At 49.8% G+C, this 16,327-nt stretch overlaps 1 protein-coding gene across 1 annotated transcript; it reads right to left on the bottom strand.

Annotated features, from left to right (window-relative positions):
• Nucleotides 1–473: 473 nt before the first annotated feature.
• On the bottom strand, nucleotides 474–16,260 carry DUSP5 (dual specificity phosphatase 5). The gene is made up of 4 exons (XM_082408422.1): nucleotides 15,692–16,260; nucleotides 10,568–10,716; nucleotides 7,318–7,537; nucleotides 474–4,539 (listed from the first exon to the last, which is right to left on the bottom strand). The coding sequence occupies exons 1-4, from the start codon at nucleotides 16,068–16,070 to the stop codon at nucleotides 4,133–4,135; spliced, it is 1,155 nt and encodes a 384-aa protein (XP_082264548.1). The 5' UTR covers nucleotides 16,071–16,260; the 3' UTR covers nucleotides 474–4,132.
• Nucleotides 16,261–16,327: the final 67 nt, after the last annotated feature.

Here is a 16,327-nt window from a genome sequence, read left to right as displayed (position 1 = left end):
CAAATGACTGAGAAAGGACCAGGGCTCAATAAGAACTCACTTCTTTTTGCACACTGGTGGGGGGGTTGGAGGTGGGGCAAGACTAATACAGTATTCAAGACAAGGTAGTAAACAATGCAAGATAACCTGAGGGATGAGCCATGGCAAGGGTCAGATGGTTAGCACAGGGAAACACAGCCATGTCCACGGGCTGGCATATCTGGGAGCTTGGGCATGAAGCATCCTGGGGCCAGAGGGGAGAGGATGGAGCTGGAGCCAAGAAGAGGGGAGCTGGGGAAGGGGATTGTGTGGGGCTGGGGACATGGGTCCACCTTGAGAGGCCAGCTCCACTCTGGGACAGAAAGTCCAGTGAACAGTCATCAGTACTTATGAAGCTCTCATTCCCCACTGAATCCCAGGTTCTAGCAGGTGCTCAGTGTTAAACGGATGGACGGATGATCCATTCACTCCTTCACTCAACCAATACTGTTATCTAGGCACAGAGTCACATCCATCACATGCAGCGTGTGAAGGTTGGGAGCATCTGTGCTGTGGCTTTGAGCAATCTGTCCATCTGGTCCAGGGCTCCCCCCATAGAAAGTCACCAGCAGCAGAATATAGGGTCTCAGTGCCAGAGATTCTAAGACATAGAGCCAGGCCTTAGTCATGGGGTTCAGGTTCTGGACAGGGTTTATTCCAGAAAGAATACAAAACTTGGCAGATTTACTGAGAAGGTGAAGATTTATACAGTCCCATGGATAAATCCTTCAGAGTGAGATGGAGAGTAGCAACACCGAGGATGTACTGGCTTCTCTCTACGTTCATATCACCTCATTCCATAAATGCATTGTGGTATGTTTAATATTTATTACCCAAGTGTTGTTCTTTTTTAAAAGTCACTGTGGAAATGGAAGTAAAGAAAAATAAAGTTGGGAAATTTTAATGGAAACCAGGTAGAGTTGATACCCAAAATATATGCCATAAGGTCCTAGAAAATTGCCAGAGGTAGGCTAAAAATTTGGTTCTGAGCTGTCTCCTTGCCTGAGCAAAGAGGGAAACAGGGGTGGTCACCAACTTTATGGTGTTCAGAAGAGAAACCACCAGCACCTCAGTGAGATGCAGCCTTTCAGGGTATTGAGATCTGGGGTGCTTTTTCCCTGGGTCCTCACACAAAGGAGAACCATGGGTACACAGGGCTCCTGCGAGCACACTGGTGTGAGCTGCTTTTACATTTCCTGCCCCTAGGTCAGGCCTAGCTCAGGAGCTAGGGTAGACCTGAGGAGCTCACCCACAGACTCTGCTGGGGACCAGAATAGAGAATTAACATTTCTATTCTCCCAGACACATCTCTGCCTGAAGCATTGCTGGAGACCAAGGGAGGTGTTCCTTCAAAACCTGGGGATGAAGGAACTGGATAACACCAGCTTTAATTCTCCACCTGGCACTGGAAGCCAATGTAAAGTTGGTCTTGGCAAAAATGGAGGTGTAATTAATGAGAAGACTATTAAGGGAGTGAGAGTTACAGAGCCATCCCCAGCTGTGGGGCTTCACTTGGCTTACCCTCCAGTGACTCACTGGCTTATGAGCAATCCTCATATGCCTGATTTAGACGACTTACTCACCCTTCAGAGAAAGACTTTAATGCAATAAAGCAAATGTCAGCAAGTGGGATGCGGCTTAGCACATCACCCCAGCCTGCATCCAGCTTCCCCCTCCCTGGCTCTCCCGGCTTGCGGCCCCTCCAGCCACTCAGCGCCTGGACAGGCCCACACAAAATGGGACACATTCCAAGGCAGAGCGGAGGCTCAGAGATATGAAACCAGGGAGGGACCTCAGGTAGACCAAGCCCTGAAGTTTGGTCCAGCAAGATTAGAGATTAGCTCTAAAGCACTAGTTGGGGCAGGGTGAGGGCTAGAACCCAGGATTTCTTCTTCCTATACAGTGCCCTTCACTCCACTTTCTTCCCCTGGAAACCTTGCTTGGATTATGCAGATGAGGGGTGCAGGCTGAAGGAAATGCAGCTTCCCCAGTCTGGGTGACATTCTTATCTGAGGACTCTCCAAGGAACCAGTGGGGAAGGAAAGGTGCGTGGGGAGCAAAGTCTCAAGCAAAGTCTTTGAGGTGAGATGTTTAGAAAGAGCTGGGCTACCCTGGGCTTGGCCGCCATCTTGCTATTTGTTGACATGGTGTTTGCTGCGGGGGGGGGTGCTGAAGGCCTCTCTGGACCCCCCCGTAATCACGGGGTATGGATTGGAATCCCTGTGTCAGGCACATATGGTATCATTCCCAGCCAATTTCCCGTTACCCTTGATTAGGAAACAGGCCCCAAGAGTTAGGCTGGAACAGAGACATAAGCCATGGGAATACGCAAATATTGCCCCTTCCTTCCTCCACCACACAGAGGAAATTACTCAGAAGGCAAGTTGATTCAGCCTTGGATTTAAATCAACTCATTGAGGGATTTACTTAGGAACTCCTGAGGGAATTATCTGGAAGAATTAATTCCAAGGGTAAAAGAGGGAGAACAGGCATTTAAGGTTAACCTTTACCTAGTTCACTTATCTGTCCCTTGGTCATTTTTCCAAACTTTTCTGAGAGTCTGCCACATGCCAGGCACTGGAGGGAGGGGCCTGACCACAAGCTTGCCACTCAGGTTTGCTGGAATCAAGGGTCTTGAGCTCTAAGGGGCTTTTGGGATCATCTAGCTTAGTTCACTCATTTCATGGATGAGGAAGTGGAGGTTCAAGTTGAACTCTGTCCGGGGCTCACAAAGAGCCCAGGGTGGGTGGATGCTCTGACCACCTCTCCATGTGGCCTGAGCCTAAGGAGTTCTCTTGCAAGTGAGCCAAGGGAAGCCTCCCAACTGGAAAGCATTATTCTGTATTGCTATGATCACCAGCTCGCGAGCAGACGTACAGCCTCATGCCTCCAACTGCACACCCAACACCATCACCTTAGCGTTCGTTCGGAAATAAAACCCAGTGAGGCAGGCTGGGCCCCGCCTCAGTGTATCCCTGCCTTACCCCAACTCACCAACATGAAGAAGCGTTTTTGTTCTTCTTACTATTTTTATTTTGCACTATAAAAACAACAACATCAACAACCAGTAACATACTGCTTTTCTTCACATTCATATGGATTTTAGGAAATTATTGCCTTTTCCCCTGGAGAAATAACCTACAGACAAAAAGGAAGTAGTACCACATTGAGAAATCTGCAAATCCCAGAAGTCAACAGCTTGAAGACAACCCCGAGGGGCAGGGAAGAAAACAAGTGTCACCAGAGACGAGACAAGCACATATAAGGACAGCAAGCTGGGGTGACAACCGTTTCGATGCCACTGACCCAGACAGTGGGTACCCTTTCTCTCCTGGCACCCAGTGCCACCACCTCAAAGGGATGATTGTTGGTCTGTGGTCTAAAGAACTCTTTTCAAATGATGCCAGAGTTGCTTTGAGGAGAGGTGCAACGAGAAAGGTTCAAGTATGAGTAAGAATCATGCCAAAGTCCAAAGTCAGGGAAAAACCCACAGTGAAGAGGAAACCAGAAGTGTTCCTGTCTCACTACTTCACCCAAATGATTCCACCTGACCCAAGACAGAGTCTCAAAATCATCTGAGGGTTCAAATCGGCATATACATCATGTCCCTAAAACCCTGTAGGGTTACTTTCCTGACTGGGTGGTGATCAGCTTATGCCCTGAAGCAACAGAGACCGATACGGAGACTGCCAAAGTTAAAAAAATAAGGTGGAAATTGTGCTTCCTTCAAAATGAATTGGCTTCGTTACTGCCTTTTCTCCTGGTCCAGCAACTGCTTTCTCTCACGTTGCTGCAGGTATTTATTGCCTTATGCTTGAAATGAAAGGGCAAACTTTGAGGTGCAAAGACTGGGCAGTCCTGAGGGCAGGGGGTCTGGAAATACAGTAGTCAGCACACACTGTGCTCTCATAATGGCTTGGCCTTCCTTCAGTCCCAAGAACCTATCCCCGAGGTCAGTCTGAAGTTTGTTTGCAAACCTGGTGACCCTTCACTGTCCCACCAGGACAGAGGGACAGAGTGAGGTCTTCAGTATTGCACAGGTATGAAATGTCCACGAGTTAAAATACAAAATCACAGTTGTTCTTGGAGCTGGGCTGGTTCTCCCACCCTGGTCTTAGCAGGATGTGGCTGTGGCCATGGGACTCTGGCTGAGCTCTGAGACTGTTGAGTGGGTGGGCAATGGTGCCAGCACCGAGGTAGGGAACGTGCAGTAGGAACCCTGCACTTCAGGGCTCAGTGTCTGCAAATGGGCTATGAACGAAGGGCCGGCTGCCTCCCCTTGGGAGGAGGGAGCCTGGGGGCTAGGCGCGGAAGGCAGGATCTCGGACTCATACTGTAGGAGCTGGCCCATGAAGCTGAAGTTGGGCGAGACCACACTCCTCCTCTGCTTGATGTAATCAAAGGCGTCCTTTAGGTGGAACTGCTTGGTCTTCATAAGGTAAGCCATGCAGATGGTGGGTGAGCGGGAGATCCCAGCCTCACAGTGAACCAGGACCTTGCCTCCCTTTTCCCTGACACAGTCTGGAAGAAAGAAGACAGTGGAAATGAGTTGGGATTGGAACTCAAAGGCAATTGGATTTAATTAAAGAATTAAAAAAAAAAGTGACCTAGTTATCAAATCATCATCCCTGCTCAACGTCTGTGGTCCCACACCAAGCTTTTGCCAGTCTTTAACCTCCACTGCTGAGGATAGACTTTGGGGTCCCACCATGATGTCTATCTCTGTGTAGGACCTTCACAATCCTTAGTTCTCCAGGATACTTTCACAGGTTCTGCCACTGGAGGTGCTAGACCTGGAGTAACTCCTTCCTGGGGATGCCATCTTAACTCGGGTTCCACGGATGCGTTTCAAGAAGACTTTGGGAAAATCTTTGAAGCTGCATGCAAGTTTTTATTGCACATTCACATTTCCCTGAGAGGGTCCCAGGCTCAAAGACTGACTTGGAGAAGCAATTCCTGTCTCTTGGGGTCTGATTCTAATGGTGATGACCTAGCCCTCATCCTGGTTGAGGCCTTCCAGCCTCCCTGGGATTCCTGTTTGGCTGTGCCAGGGCGGGATGCTTGGCTCAGCACCGAGGGTTCCCAACCAACCAAACATACAATAAATAGTGCACAGCCACTAATTATAGCCTTGGCTAAGTAACGCTTACTAGACGGAGGATATAAATGGCTTTGGCAAACTCCATCTTGCACAACAATGGGAGTCACTGCTATAAAGCTACCACCTTCAGTTAGCATTCGTTAGCTCAATATGACAAAAGTGGGGTGCCCTCCTTTTCTGTTCTACTCCTCCCCCCAAAAGAGCTCCAACTGTTAAAAATGAGCAGGGGTAAAAGGTTAAACATATATACACATCAAATAAAAACCACAAAAAAGAGTCTTTCCAATTCCCTCTCTTGCTAGTGAGGAAACAATTACATCACAGGAAGTTAGATGTCCATGGCACTATGTAAGGCCACCATATGCAAAAACATTTAAGATTTTGAAGGGCAAATAAAAAGTCAGCCCCCTTACCCACCTCCCTCCTCAAGTCCAAGAAATTTGCAAGTGCATCTCTAAGATCTGAAAGATCCAGTTTCTGAGGAGTCAGGGAGGAACCTGGAGTTTCCCCAACAGAATGAAAATCCCAAAGGACACCCCAGGGTTCCTCATTAGAAGTGCCCCAATACAGTCTCTGATTCAAAAGAAAAAAAAAAAGAGTTCCTGTAAATTAGTTCAACAGGGACTCCAAGTTCCTAGGATTATAGGGTCGTGACTCCAACCATCTTTTGCTCCTCCACCAGCAAAAAGCTGGTAGTCTAGCTTTTAATTGGCCCAGAGCCAAATCCCAGAAAGCAAAAGGCCTACAGTGTGTTGCTTCTGGATCCCACTTCACCCCTGGGGGCTTGCCTTCTATGTGGCCCTCGGAAGGGGTCAATGCATGGTTCGGCCTCAGTCCCTCCTTCCTCCAGCAGGGCAAGGAGTCTGGGGAAAAGCATCTCGTGTGCCTTCAGAATGCTGTGGGTTTGTGCGCTTGTGTACACAGACACAATGCACACACAGGATGGGGAGGGAGGCTTCTGAGAAGTGATGGGGGCGGGTTTCATGACCTCACTGAGAAGCTATCTAGGTAATTAAATAACAGGCTGACAAGGGCAAGGCATTCCCAGGGACAGAGAGAACAAGTCAAGGGTTTCCCACCCTGAACCCATCATCTTGACCGTCTCTCAGAGACTCCAAAGGAACCATCGCAGCCCAGAGCCTCCGGGAACAGGGAGGCAGCCTCGGCCTCTTGCCTCTGGTGAGTTTCTCAGCAGGCTTCTGTGGAGTAGAGATTGTGTGTGCTGAGCGGACGGCCCACCATGTGGTGGAAGGGGGGCCTTTAACGGCTCCCTGCGCTAAGTAATCATTGCTGCACCCAGCACCGGCCTTTCTCTCTCCAACATCCCTCAGAGCACGAGGCAGGAAGATCACCGCTCAGCTTCAACAGCTACGCATGTTAAAGGGAAAGAAGGACTCTGGAAAGGGAGGCAAGCCCACAAGGATGGGGAGTGGTGGGTGCTTGCAAATCTGAGACACAAAAAAGTCAGTCCAGCCCCCAGGGGAGATGGTTGGGGGAAACAGAGATGTCAAATGAAAGAACAATCCAGCCTGCTCGAGGAGTTGGAATCCCAAGGCCCAAAGCCCTTTCTAGGCAGAGGGACCAGAGGTTTCCAGGCCTACACAGTGGAGTAAATGATAACTGCCTCATGGAACGTACAAAGGATGCAAAAAGATGCCAACTTCTCTGTGCATAAAACACAGAGCTTGAGACGAGCGCTCTCTTTAGTTCAAAATCAGCTGAAAATGCAAAACAATTGCCCCCAAAGCAGTTTGCCAAAAACCACGGGAAGCTGCCGGGGCCCTGGGGGCTCAGTGCGTAAGGAGTGCTCTCTCAGTCCTTCTGTTTGCTTTTAAAAATATCCCAACCTACGTAGAAGCACAGTTTGGGTGGTTCTTTCCCTCCCCTGCTTCCCTGGCACGGAGCATCACACACGGATGCACCCTGCTTCCCACCCAGCCAGAAACACTAACAAGAGCGACAGAGTATTGCCATAAAATTGTAGTAATTCATTTATCTTGCAAATTAAAGCTCCTATTAATAGCAACTCAAATCCTCCCCTCTGTCGTTTTGGTCGGTGCATCCAACCAGCCAAGTTGGCTCTACAACGAGATGCTTTTCTTCTCAGTGAAGGGAACCCCCATCAGTACATCAAAATCCAAGAATACAGTTCCCCTCGGGGGCCCCCAAAACAACTGAGGGGGAATGGCTGCACCTACCAATGAAATCTATTGCTTCTTGAAAGTGGGAGCTGATGTTAGCCGCATGGCTGTCTTCCACGGGGATCCATTTGTAGTGTAGGTGGGTCGTGCAGGCCTCAGAGGTCCGTCGTGAGACATTCAGCAGAGCCGTGATGTGCAGGTTGGCGAGGAACTCGCACTTGGATGCATGGTAGGCACTTCCAAGGTAGAGGAACGGAAGGATTTCGACTGGGCCGCCCTGGAAGCAGGGGCAAAGGAGGACAACCAGGAAACGTTGGATTAGCTTGCTCTTTGGGGAGAAGAAACAAAAAACAACCCTGACCTATTTGTTTTCAGGTGGGAGGTTCCCTTTCTGGTTTCCAGGTAGAGAGTTCAGAGTCAGCATAGTTCACCCAAGAGTGTGTGGGTGGAGCCTCCGTCCTGGTAAACTCTCTACCCTACATTACTGCCTTGTGACTCAGTGACAGCAAATCTCACACAGCTAAGATTTTCATTTTCTTATATATATTGAGGTGGTAGGAAATGCCGGCAGCCTTCCTATGCTGACAAGGATGAGAAGAGGGTGGTGTGATGGAAGGCTTGAGAGGCCCGTGTTGTAGTTCTAGCTGCCCTGAGAGTGCCAGGGTGAGCCCTTTAACCTTGCGGGCAGCCTCGGCTTCCTTCTAGATAAAATGGAAAACGGTTCAACAAGGTAAGCCCCCTCCTTTACAATCCTGACGTTGTATATAATGTGTTTCATCAAACCTAGGACACTGTTGATCCTAAGATGCATTTGGAGCTCAGAGATGTTAAAATATACTTCCCCCCGCCCCCCAAAAAAGTATACTTCTCAGAAGTGAAAATGACCACTATCTATCCAAAATCCTCAGATAATGAAAAGCTGTTAGGCCATGAGCAGGGCCTGATCTTTTTTTTTTTTTTTTTTGGCTGTGCTGTGCTGCGTGGCATGAAGGCTGCAGGATCTTACTTCCCCAACCAGGGATCGAACCCATGCCCCCTGCAATGGAAGCATGGAGTCTTAACCACTGGACTGCCAGGGAAGTCCCAGGCCTGATCTTCTTCTTGTGGGGCTGAGTTTTGGTGAGAGACGCAGACAGCTTCACCCTTTTGGAGACCACCTATACCTGAGGTTTCTAGTTAAGAAGGATGCCCAAAGAACCAGAGACCATCTACCCTGGAGCAAAGCTAAAAAGAACAGCTAGCTAGTCGGAGTCTGGCAGTCTCAGCATTTCCAGGGTGGCAAGAAAAGCCATTGTTCCATACTTGGAACAATGGGAGCCCCTGGAGATTTAGAGGGAAAACACTGAGCTGGGGTGACAGTAGCTGTGTCTTTGCCAGCCTTTCCCATATCATCCATCCGCTTCCTGTGTTTCCATTTCCTGTCCTGGAATAAGAGTAGAATGGAAACTCTCTGCCAGACCCACAATAGGGAAAGGGGCACGGGATGAGGGCCAGGAGAAGGCAATTCTCAAATTACCCCGCATGGGTGTTTGCCTTCTCTTTCCTGAGAAGTCATGTGCTTAAGGCAAAGGCCAGTTTGGCCACTTGAAAGAAAGTTACAGAGATTTTACAAAAGGTAGTAATAGTAACCAGTATTTTTATTAGCTGGCCCCTGAGCTTAACACTTTAGGTGTACCTACATAGATCTCTCCCTCTCTTTAGAGCCTGGAAAATGCTGACACACAAGGCCTGGGATCCTACTCAATTTCTCCTGGAGCTTAGCCCAACACCCCTGAAACCATGTTTCTTTCCTTTTTTGAATCTTCTTTTTAGACTCAAGAGAAAGAAACCAAAGGCCTTCAGAAACCCCAAAGGTTAACATGACCTCACCTGGCTTCTCTCAAGGCAGAAGCGCTACTAAGAGTAGCACTAGGGGGTTCCCCAGATGAACCGTGGAAACACACCAGGGCCTCCCTGGTCCTTGCTTGGCCAAAGGTCTGCTGTGCTTTCACAACATCCTGCAAAGTCTCGTTTCTCTTTCACTTTCTGAGAAAGGAGGGGGAAAACACCACCCAAACAAACAAATAAAAATAGAAATCCAGCTAAGTCGGATGCCCATGGCTTGAAAGCCCAGGGTTCATCATACACTGTAATTTTAATAAAAGAAAACAAACAAAATAATAACCCTGGCACCTCGCCAAGCTAATAGGTTTCCATTCAAGGAAAAGCCACCTGGCTGTATTTGGAAGTTTATCCCCAGGGGCAGAGCTCTGCTCTTGGCAGGCAGCTGGCATCTTAGGCAGTATCTAGAAATCTTCCTTCTTATGATTTGGGTATGTTCTTATTTTGTGCAAAGAACCTGAAAAGCTCCTCCTACCAAGTCAGATGCCTAGACTGGCCCTCTTCCAAGAGAAGGCATGTGGAAAACAGAACAGGGTCCTGAAAAGAACCAGAACAAGGAGGTAAGAGAAGGGAGTTCTGGGCCTAGTGCAGCCATGAACCCAGCTGCAGGATTCTTGGCAAAATCAATCATCCCACCAGCTGTGACAGTTTTTTCCTCTGTAAAATGGGAAGGTAGGTTTTGATCTCTGTTTTCTGCAGATTTGGGTCCTTGCTGGCTTTTTCCACATCCTCCTGCAAGGTATAGGTAACCCCTGCCTGAGCCGTCCACTTTTTCTTCCTTTAATGAGTTGCCAGAAAGTACAGTTCTTTGAAGGGAAAAACCCCACATGTTTGTAGACACATGAAATCCTCTAGTGTGTCTTGATCTCTGGTTTCAGAATTTATGGAATTATAAGCATCAGAAACCCCTAGGCGAGGCTGCTTAGCCATCCAAATAGTAATTTCTCTACAACCCTTCCCCAATCTTCCTCCTTCAGTTAAAAATACCAAGACACGCCTTTACAGGTACTGGGTTGGTTTGCAGAAACTGCAGAGCATGAACAGTTATGAAGAAGATCAACACAGGAAGCCTGAAAGTCAGCTCTGAAACGTCTTCAGGGAAACCTAAATCGATATTTCAAAGCTTCTCTGCACCTCCCAGGCCAGCTAATAATAATGTATCTTTCGCTTCCACTTTTTGCCAGAAGCCACCAAGCATCCTGAAGCGCATTTGCTCTTGTCAGCTTATTTGCTGGAAGGAAGCTCATTTACTCTTAGATGGAAACTCAAGTTGGCAAGCAACAGAGGCTCTCTAAAGCTAGAGGCCTCTGCCAACTCCCTGATCCGCAAACGAACCAACCAAGGTTGCTGAGCAGGGAGTGGAAGAGCCAGGGTGCTGTGCAAGGAACAGAGCCAGGAGCCGGGATGGTACTTCCACACAGTGTACCTGGTCGTAAGCCGGCCTGTAGCTGATGTTGAGCACTGATTTCCCACACTGACTGATGAGGGCTGTCTCGGTTTCAACCTTCTCTGGTGAAATGGGTTTTACGTCCACGCAACACTCAGGATATTCCGAGTGGAAAGTCTCATATCCCCCTAAAAGACAAAAAAAAAAGCAAGAAAGATATAAGCATCGATTTTTCTCAGGCTGTCAGAAAATGCCCAGAATTGATCAATACCCTCAGTGTGGAATAGTAAAAAAATATTCAGCTACCATACATTTTGGTCATACTAAAAAATTGAGCCAAAACAAGTAATAGTTTTAGAATAGAAACGGGCTCCACAGACACACACACACATACGCACACACTCTCTCTCTCTCTCCTAAAAAGCTATAGTTCAGAGAGGCAATGATTAACTTTCTATGCCTATCAGAAGAAGCTTAAACTGTGAAAGGTAAAATATCTGACATCTGGCAAATATTAACCAAATCCCTCCAGAAAACAAAAGCTATTTTCTCTCATTTATCTAAAATGCAGGTGTGATTATGCAGAATTTCATTAATTTGTGAACGAGACTCCTAAACTGGTCTGTTTCATCCCTAGTCCCTTAGCTCTAAACTGGATTATAGATGAAACCTCCTCTATTCATAAGGGAATGGGGGCTAACACGAGGTTTAAACTCAGGGCAATAAAACAGCCCTGCCCTTTCTCTTTGCCAAGGTGCTAAGAACACTGCTGACAATCCTCTCCACAGGTCCAGTGTAATCAATCTAGTTAATTACCTTCCAAACCAGAGCAATGAGGCCTTCTGAACTTAATTCTTACCCCTTTAAGTAAAAACTCTTTCTTTCTCCTTGATGACCACCTACTTTCCCTTTATCTCCTTATTACCCTCCCCTCCTGAACTTTCTCCCCAGCTACACACACACACACACACCCTCATACCTGGCAGGTATGATTCTATAAAAATCCTAACTATATTTAAACTTCTCCAAATGGATCAGATCACTTAAGGTAAAAACTACTCTCTGACCAAGTCATAGAAACTTGAGCAGGTAAGTTCTCAGGCCCATACATGAGGTAGGGAAGAACCAAGTGAAGCACTGGCCTCGAAGCCTCAGAATGCCAAATGCTGCTGGGTGCACAGGCCAGACTTGTGTGGGGAAACACTTTGCTTCCAATCCAAAGGGACCTAAAGACACTTCCAAGAGCCTCCAGAAAACCTGCTTCTTTTTCTGGCCCAGAGAATTCACTTGGGGTCAAATCATCAATTTTTTTTTTTGGCCATGCTGCGCAGCTTGTGAGATCCTAGTTCCCAGCTTATGGGATCTCAGTTCCCTGACCAGGGATTGAACCTGGGCCCTGGCAGTGAAAGTGCTGAGTCCTAACCACTGGACCGCCAGGGAATTCCCTAAATCATCAATTAAATAAGCATTCTGAGACCATGTATTTTTCCAAAAAGACCCCCTTTTTTTCTTCTGTCTTTTGGTGTTGTAATAGCCCCACAGTGGAGGACATGGTGGCTTTTTAAACCCCTGCAGTAGGCAAATGGTTAATGGATTACACGGCAGTCTCCAGCTCTCTCCCAGAAGCTGCAGCCAATTCCTAGAATGAGTCATCTAGCCATTACTGCTTCCTCTCAGCTTGCTGGAACTGCCCCCAACCCCATTTAGCACACCCAAATCTCCCCTGCGGTCACTTCAACAAATAGCCAATTGGGCCTCCCCAAATGCGCTTCTGGACCTCCACAATGACCACGTTCCCCGTCATGATGACAGGCCATGCCTGAGGGAGGCGGAGGTGGAAAGTTTGAAGGTGTCTGTGGCTTAGTTTCCCCTCCCTCCCCACCACTGCCCCCACCCCTTCCCTCCCAGAAGGCAGAAAGAAACCACACTTACACTGACCCTCAGCTTCCTCCGAAGAGGTGTCCCTAGTTAGCAAATCACTTCCTGTGCCTGGGCCTCAACATTTTGGGTCCCAGGAGACAAACTGAGTGATAGGGGATGGGAATCTGAAGTAAGAGCGGCCCAGGCCCTCTCAAACTTCAGAATGAAGCTTGGGAAAGAGAAGCCTTCAGGCCACCCCATCTCTTGGCTTTAAATAGAGCACCTAACAGTTGGCTGTTGGGCTTCCCTGGTGGCACAGTGGTTAAGAATCCTCCTGCCAATGCAGGGCACACGGGTTCGAGCCCTGGTCTGGGAAGATCCCACATGCCCTGGAGCAACTAAGCCCGTGCGCCACAACTACTGAGCCTGTGCTCTAGAGTCATCGCGCCACAACTACTGAAGCCCACGCGCCTAGAGCCCGTGCTCTGCAACAAGAGAAGCCACCACAATGAGAAGCCCGTGCACTGCAACGAAGAGTAGCCCTCGCTCGCCGCAACTAGAAAGCCCGCGGGCAGCCATGAAGACCCAACACAGCCAAAAATAAAATAAATTAAAATAATAATAATAATAAAAAGAGTTGGCTGTTAGGAGGACAGACAGGAGGTGCGGGTGTGGGCTGGGTCCTGCCTGCCTGTTGACAAAATAAGGCAGGCAGACAAAGAGTCTCAGTGTAGTTGAGGGACAGATAAACGGGGTCCTGCCTCTTCCAGCTGGGGTCAGGAGTCCTATAGATTAGATGGTCTGTCTTTCACCCACTCCCATCAGAGGCGTGGAGAGACAGAACATTCCTCTCTGGTGCCTCACTTGAGCTGCAAGAGCCGTGGCAATTCTTTCGGCAGCTTCAATCCTCTTCAGAGTGATTCTGTTTTTGAAAACCACCGCATTACCAAGGGAGCTGAGCAGAGAAAGCACACGGACGCTATATATAAATACGCACTGACAATGCTGTTCGGTCATCTCATTGTAGTGGGTTTTTTTGGGAGGGGTGGGCATTGAGGGAAGTGTAAAAGGCATTGCAGGACTTCCCTGGCGGTCCTGTGGTTAAGACCGTGCTTCCAATGCAGGGGGCTTGGGTTCGATCCCTGGTTGGGGAACTTAGATTCCACATGCTGCGTGGCCAAAAAAAAAAAAGGTTTGCCCCACGATCTGAGATGCCACTAGATTAAAAACCTGAACTCTTATCTGGATGTGAGTTAGGTAAAGAAATAATTTTCTTTGGCAACAACTTAGTACTGTTATAAGGGTAAGTATTAAGCAATTTCTACTGAAATTTAAAACGGACATAACTTTCGACCTGGCAATTCTCATAATTTTACTGAAAGATAGTGCACATGCAAAAGCATTTGGACAAAGTTATACTCTCCCACACTGCTTCAAATACTAAGGCTGGAAGCAACCTACTTACTGGCTATCACCAGGGGATGGGTTTAAAAAGTGAATAGGACATGTATGCTCTGATATGGACAAATCTCTCAAGATCTAGTTAGATGAAAGAGGCAGGAACAGGAAATATACAAAATCATTCTATTTTTACTCATGGAAAATTAATTTATCTAAAGATGAACAAGAAATAGTTGACTGTTGTCTCTAGGGAGTAGAACTGGGTTCTAGGGCGTGCAGAAGATCCACTTTTCATTGTACAGCCTTTGTGCTGTATGTTACTTACGTTAAAAAATTTTTTTTAAACATTAATTTTCCTGAGATGTGAGTCTACAGAGCTGCCTACTTCCTGTGGCAATAACTTCCAAACTGCTAGCATGGTCCCCTGGAGAGGGGTGGGGAGCACAGACAGGACCCGGAAAGGTTCCCTGGAATGTATCTTTCATGCTACTGGAGAGGCAGAAGCTTTTTCTGTACTCACTGCTAAGAAGAGGAGACAAAAAGCATATCAAAAAGAAATCAGGGACTGTGTATGAAACCTCTGCAGAGCTTGGAGGGCACTCTCCATCTCCTGGGGGCTGAGGCTGGGTAAAAGAGGAAGATCATCATCTTCTGCCTCTGTTGTTTCCCTAACAGGAATCAACAGGGGACAGTCTGCAAGAGGTGCTAATAGAGGTGGGAGCTGCCCGTGTGCCTCTGGAATCTCCTGGCCTGGAATGTGTAAAACTCCACAAGTTGCACGGTTTTAAAACAGCGCTCTCACTCTCTCAGCTCACTGCACCTGAGCTCTGAATCACGTCAGTGTTACACCTCAAGGTGTCCCCGTCAGAGTCGGCCCGCGCAGCCTAGGCTGAGTCCTCACATCTGCCCTACAGGCTACACCTTCCATACATCTGAGGTTACAAAGGACTCAAATACAAGGTGGCAGCAGTCATAGGAAGTGACCCAGAAATCAATACTCTGGAGTCTGAGAGTAAATCACCCACCCACCACCAACGTCATCTCCCCCAGCAGGTGGAATGGGCAGACTGGTGAAGCAGCTTCTGGAGATCTCAAACCAAATGTGACGCAATCCCCTTCACAACCATCCTGTGGCACCTCTCATGTGTCCTGGCTCGCTGGCCAGCCTGCCTCCCACCCCTGGCAGACAGCATTAGGCCCGCCGGGTTTGGCCCAAGACCAGTACAGGAGATGATCCCGGGGTGGGGGAGAGGAGGTGAAAAGGGTGTCAGCTCCAAACGGAGCTAGAGAAAGGCCTGGGAGGGGAGAAGGGGAAGCCAAGGAACAATAAAAAGCAATAAAATGAAATGGAAAGGAAGGGGAGGGGAGGAGAGGGACTCGCCAGGGTCAAAAAGGCAAGAGGGTCGAAGAAGACACAGCCTAACATACGTTAATCGTGCAGGAGAGAGGAAAGGGGACACCGCGGCGCCACGCTTCGGGGGTGAGGGTGTTGCGACCTGCTGATCCCTCCAGATCTGTCCATCAGGACGGCTCCAGAGCGCAGGCCCCAGCGAGAGCGGTGAAGTCGGCGCCAGGAAAGCCGGCCCGCGCCCAGCACTAGCCGACCGACCCCCAACTGAGAAGCAGCGCCCCCGGCTGCGTAAGCAACCCCACCCCACCCACCGAGGCCGAAAGGCCGATCGTCAAGCGCTTTCGAGGAACGCGAGTGGGGAAGCCGTGAGCGCTGACACTGGCAGTGCCCTCCCTAGCGCACGTCGAGCCCCAAGGTGCAGACTCCCGCCAGCGGAGAACTGCTCGGGTTCTAGCGTCGAGGAAGGCGCCCGGCGCCAGCAGGGGACCCCAGAGCCCGGGGCCTTCCCGGCGCGGACGGTAACAGGGGACCGGCGTCCCCGACGCGCTCACCTTTGAGGAAGTAGACCCGCGGGCCGGCGGGCAGGCAGGCGAGAAGCGAGGTGAGCACGACGCGCGCGGAGCTCTCCTCGCGCAGTTTCTGCCAGTGGCGGCTGCCCTGGTCCAGCACGACTACCGCCGCCACGCCGCCGCCGCCCTCCTGCAGCAGCCGCGCGCGCGCCGCCTCGTCCGGCAGCACGTAGCGCGCCGACACCGCGCCTCCGCGGGCCCGCCGCAACACCACCGAGTTGAGGTTGACGTTGAGCGAGCCGCGCACGCTCGAGGAGGCGAAGGCCAGGTAGGGCCGGCAGTCGAGCACCACACAGCGCGCCGCAGCCTCCTTGCGGAGCATCTTGCGCAGCTGGCGCCCGTCGAGCGACGTGACCTTCATGCCGCCGCCGCCCAGCGGCCCCGCGCCGTGCGCCCCGCAGGTGCCCACAGCCAGGGTGCCCGCCGGCGAGGCCCGGGAGGGCGACCCGCGGGGCTGCGGCCGGCCGACCGAGCCCGGCGCCGGAGCGACCGCTCAACTCTTCTTTCCCGCCCTGCACGCTCAGCACCCGGCCCGGCCACTCGCCGCCCCAGAAGCCGGGGATTCCGCCGGCAGCTCAGCGTTTTATGTGAATGGGTGTACAGCCTGTGACGTGGCTG

The sequence above is a fragment of the Balaenoptera borealis genome (assembly GCF_965194805.1).
Source record: "Balaenoptera borealis genome assembly, chromosome: 10".
Classification (NCBI taxonomy): Eukaryota; Metazoa; Chordata; class Mammalia; order Artiodactyla; family Balaenopteridae; genus Balaenoptera; species Balaenoptera borealis.
Note: the sequence above shows the minus strand (reverse complement) of the source record. Positions and strands in the feature narration are given on the sequence as shown.

Bases quoted from the DNA above. Each gene is read 5' to 3' on its own strand.
- DUSP5 (XM_082408422.1), bottom strand. From the start codon at position 16,070: ATGAAGGTCACGTCGCTCGACGGGCGCCAGCTGCGCAAGATGCTCCGC. The intron at 7,538-10,567 runs GTACACTGTGTG...CCCTGCTTCCAG, and splicing joins ACAGGCCGGCTTACGACCAG to GGCGGCCCAGTCGAAATCCT. The intron at 4,540-7,317 runs GTAGGTGCAGCC...TCTTTCTTCCAG, and splicing joins AGAAGCAATAGATTTCATTG to ACTGTGTCAGGGAAAAGGGA.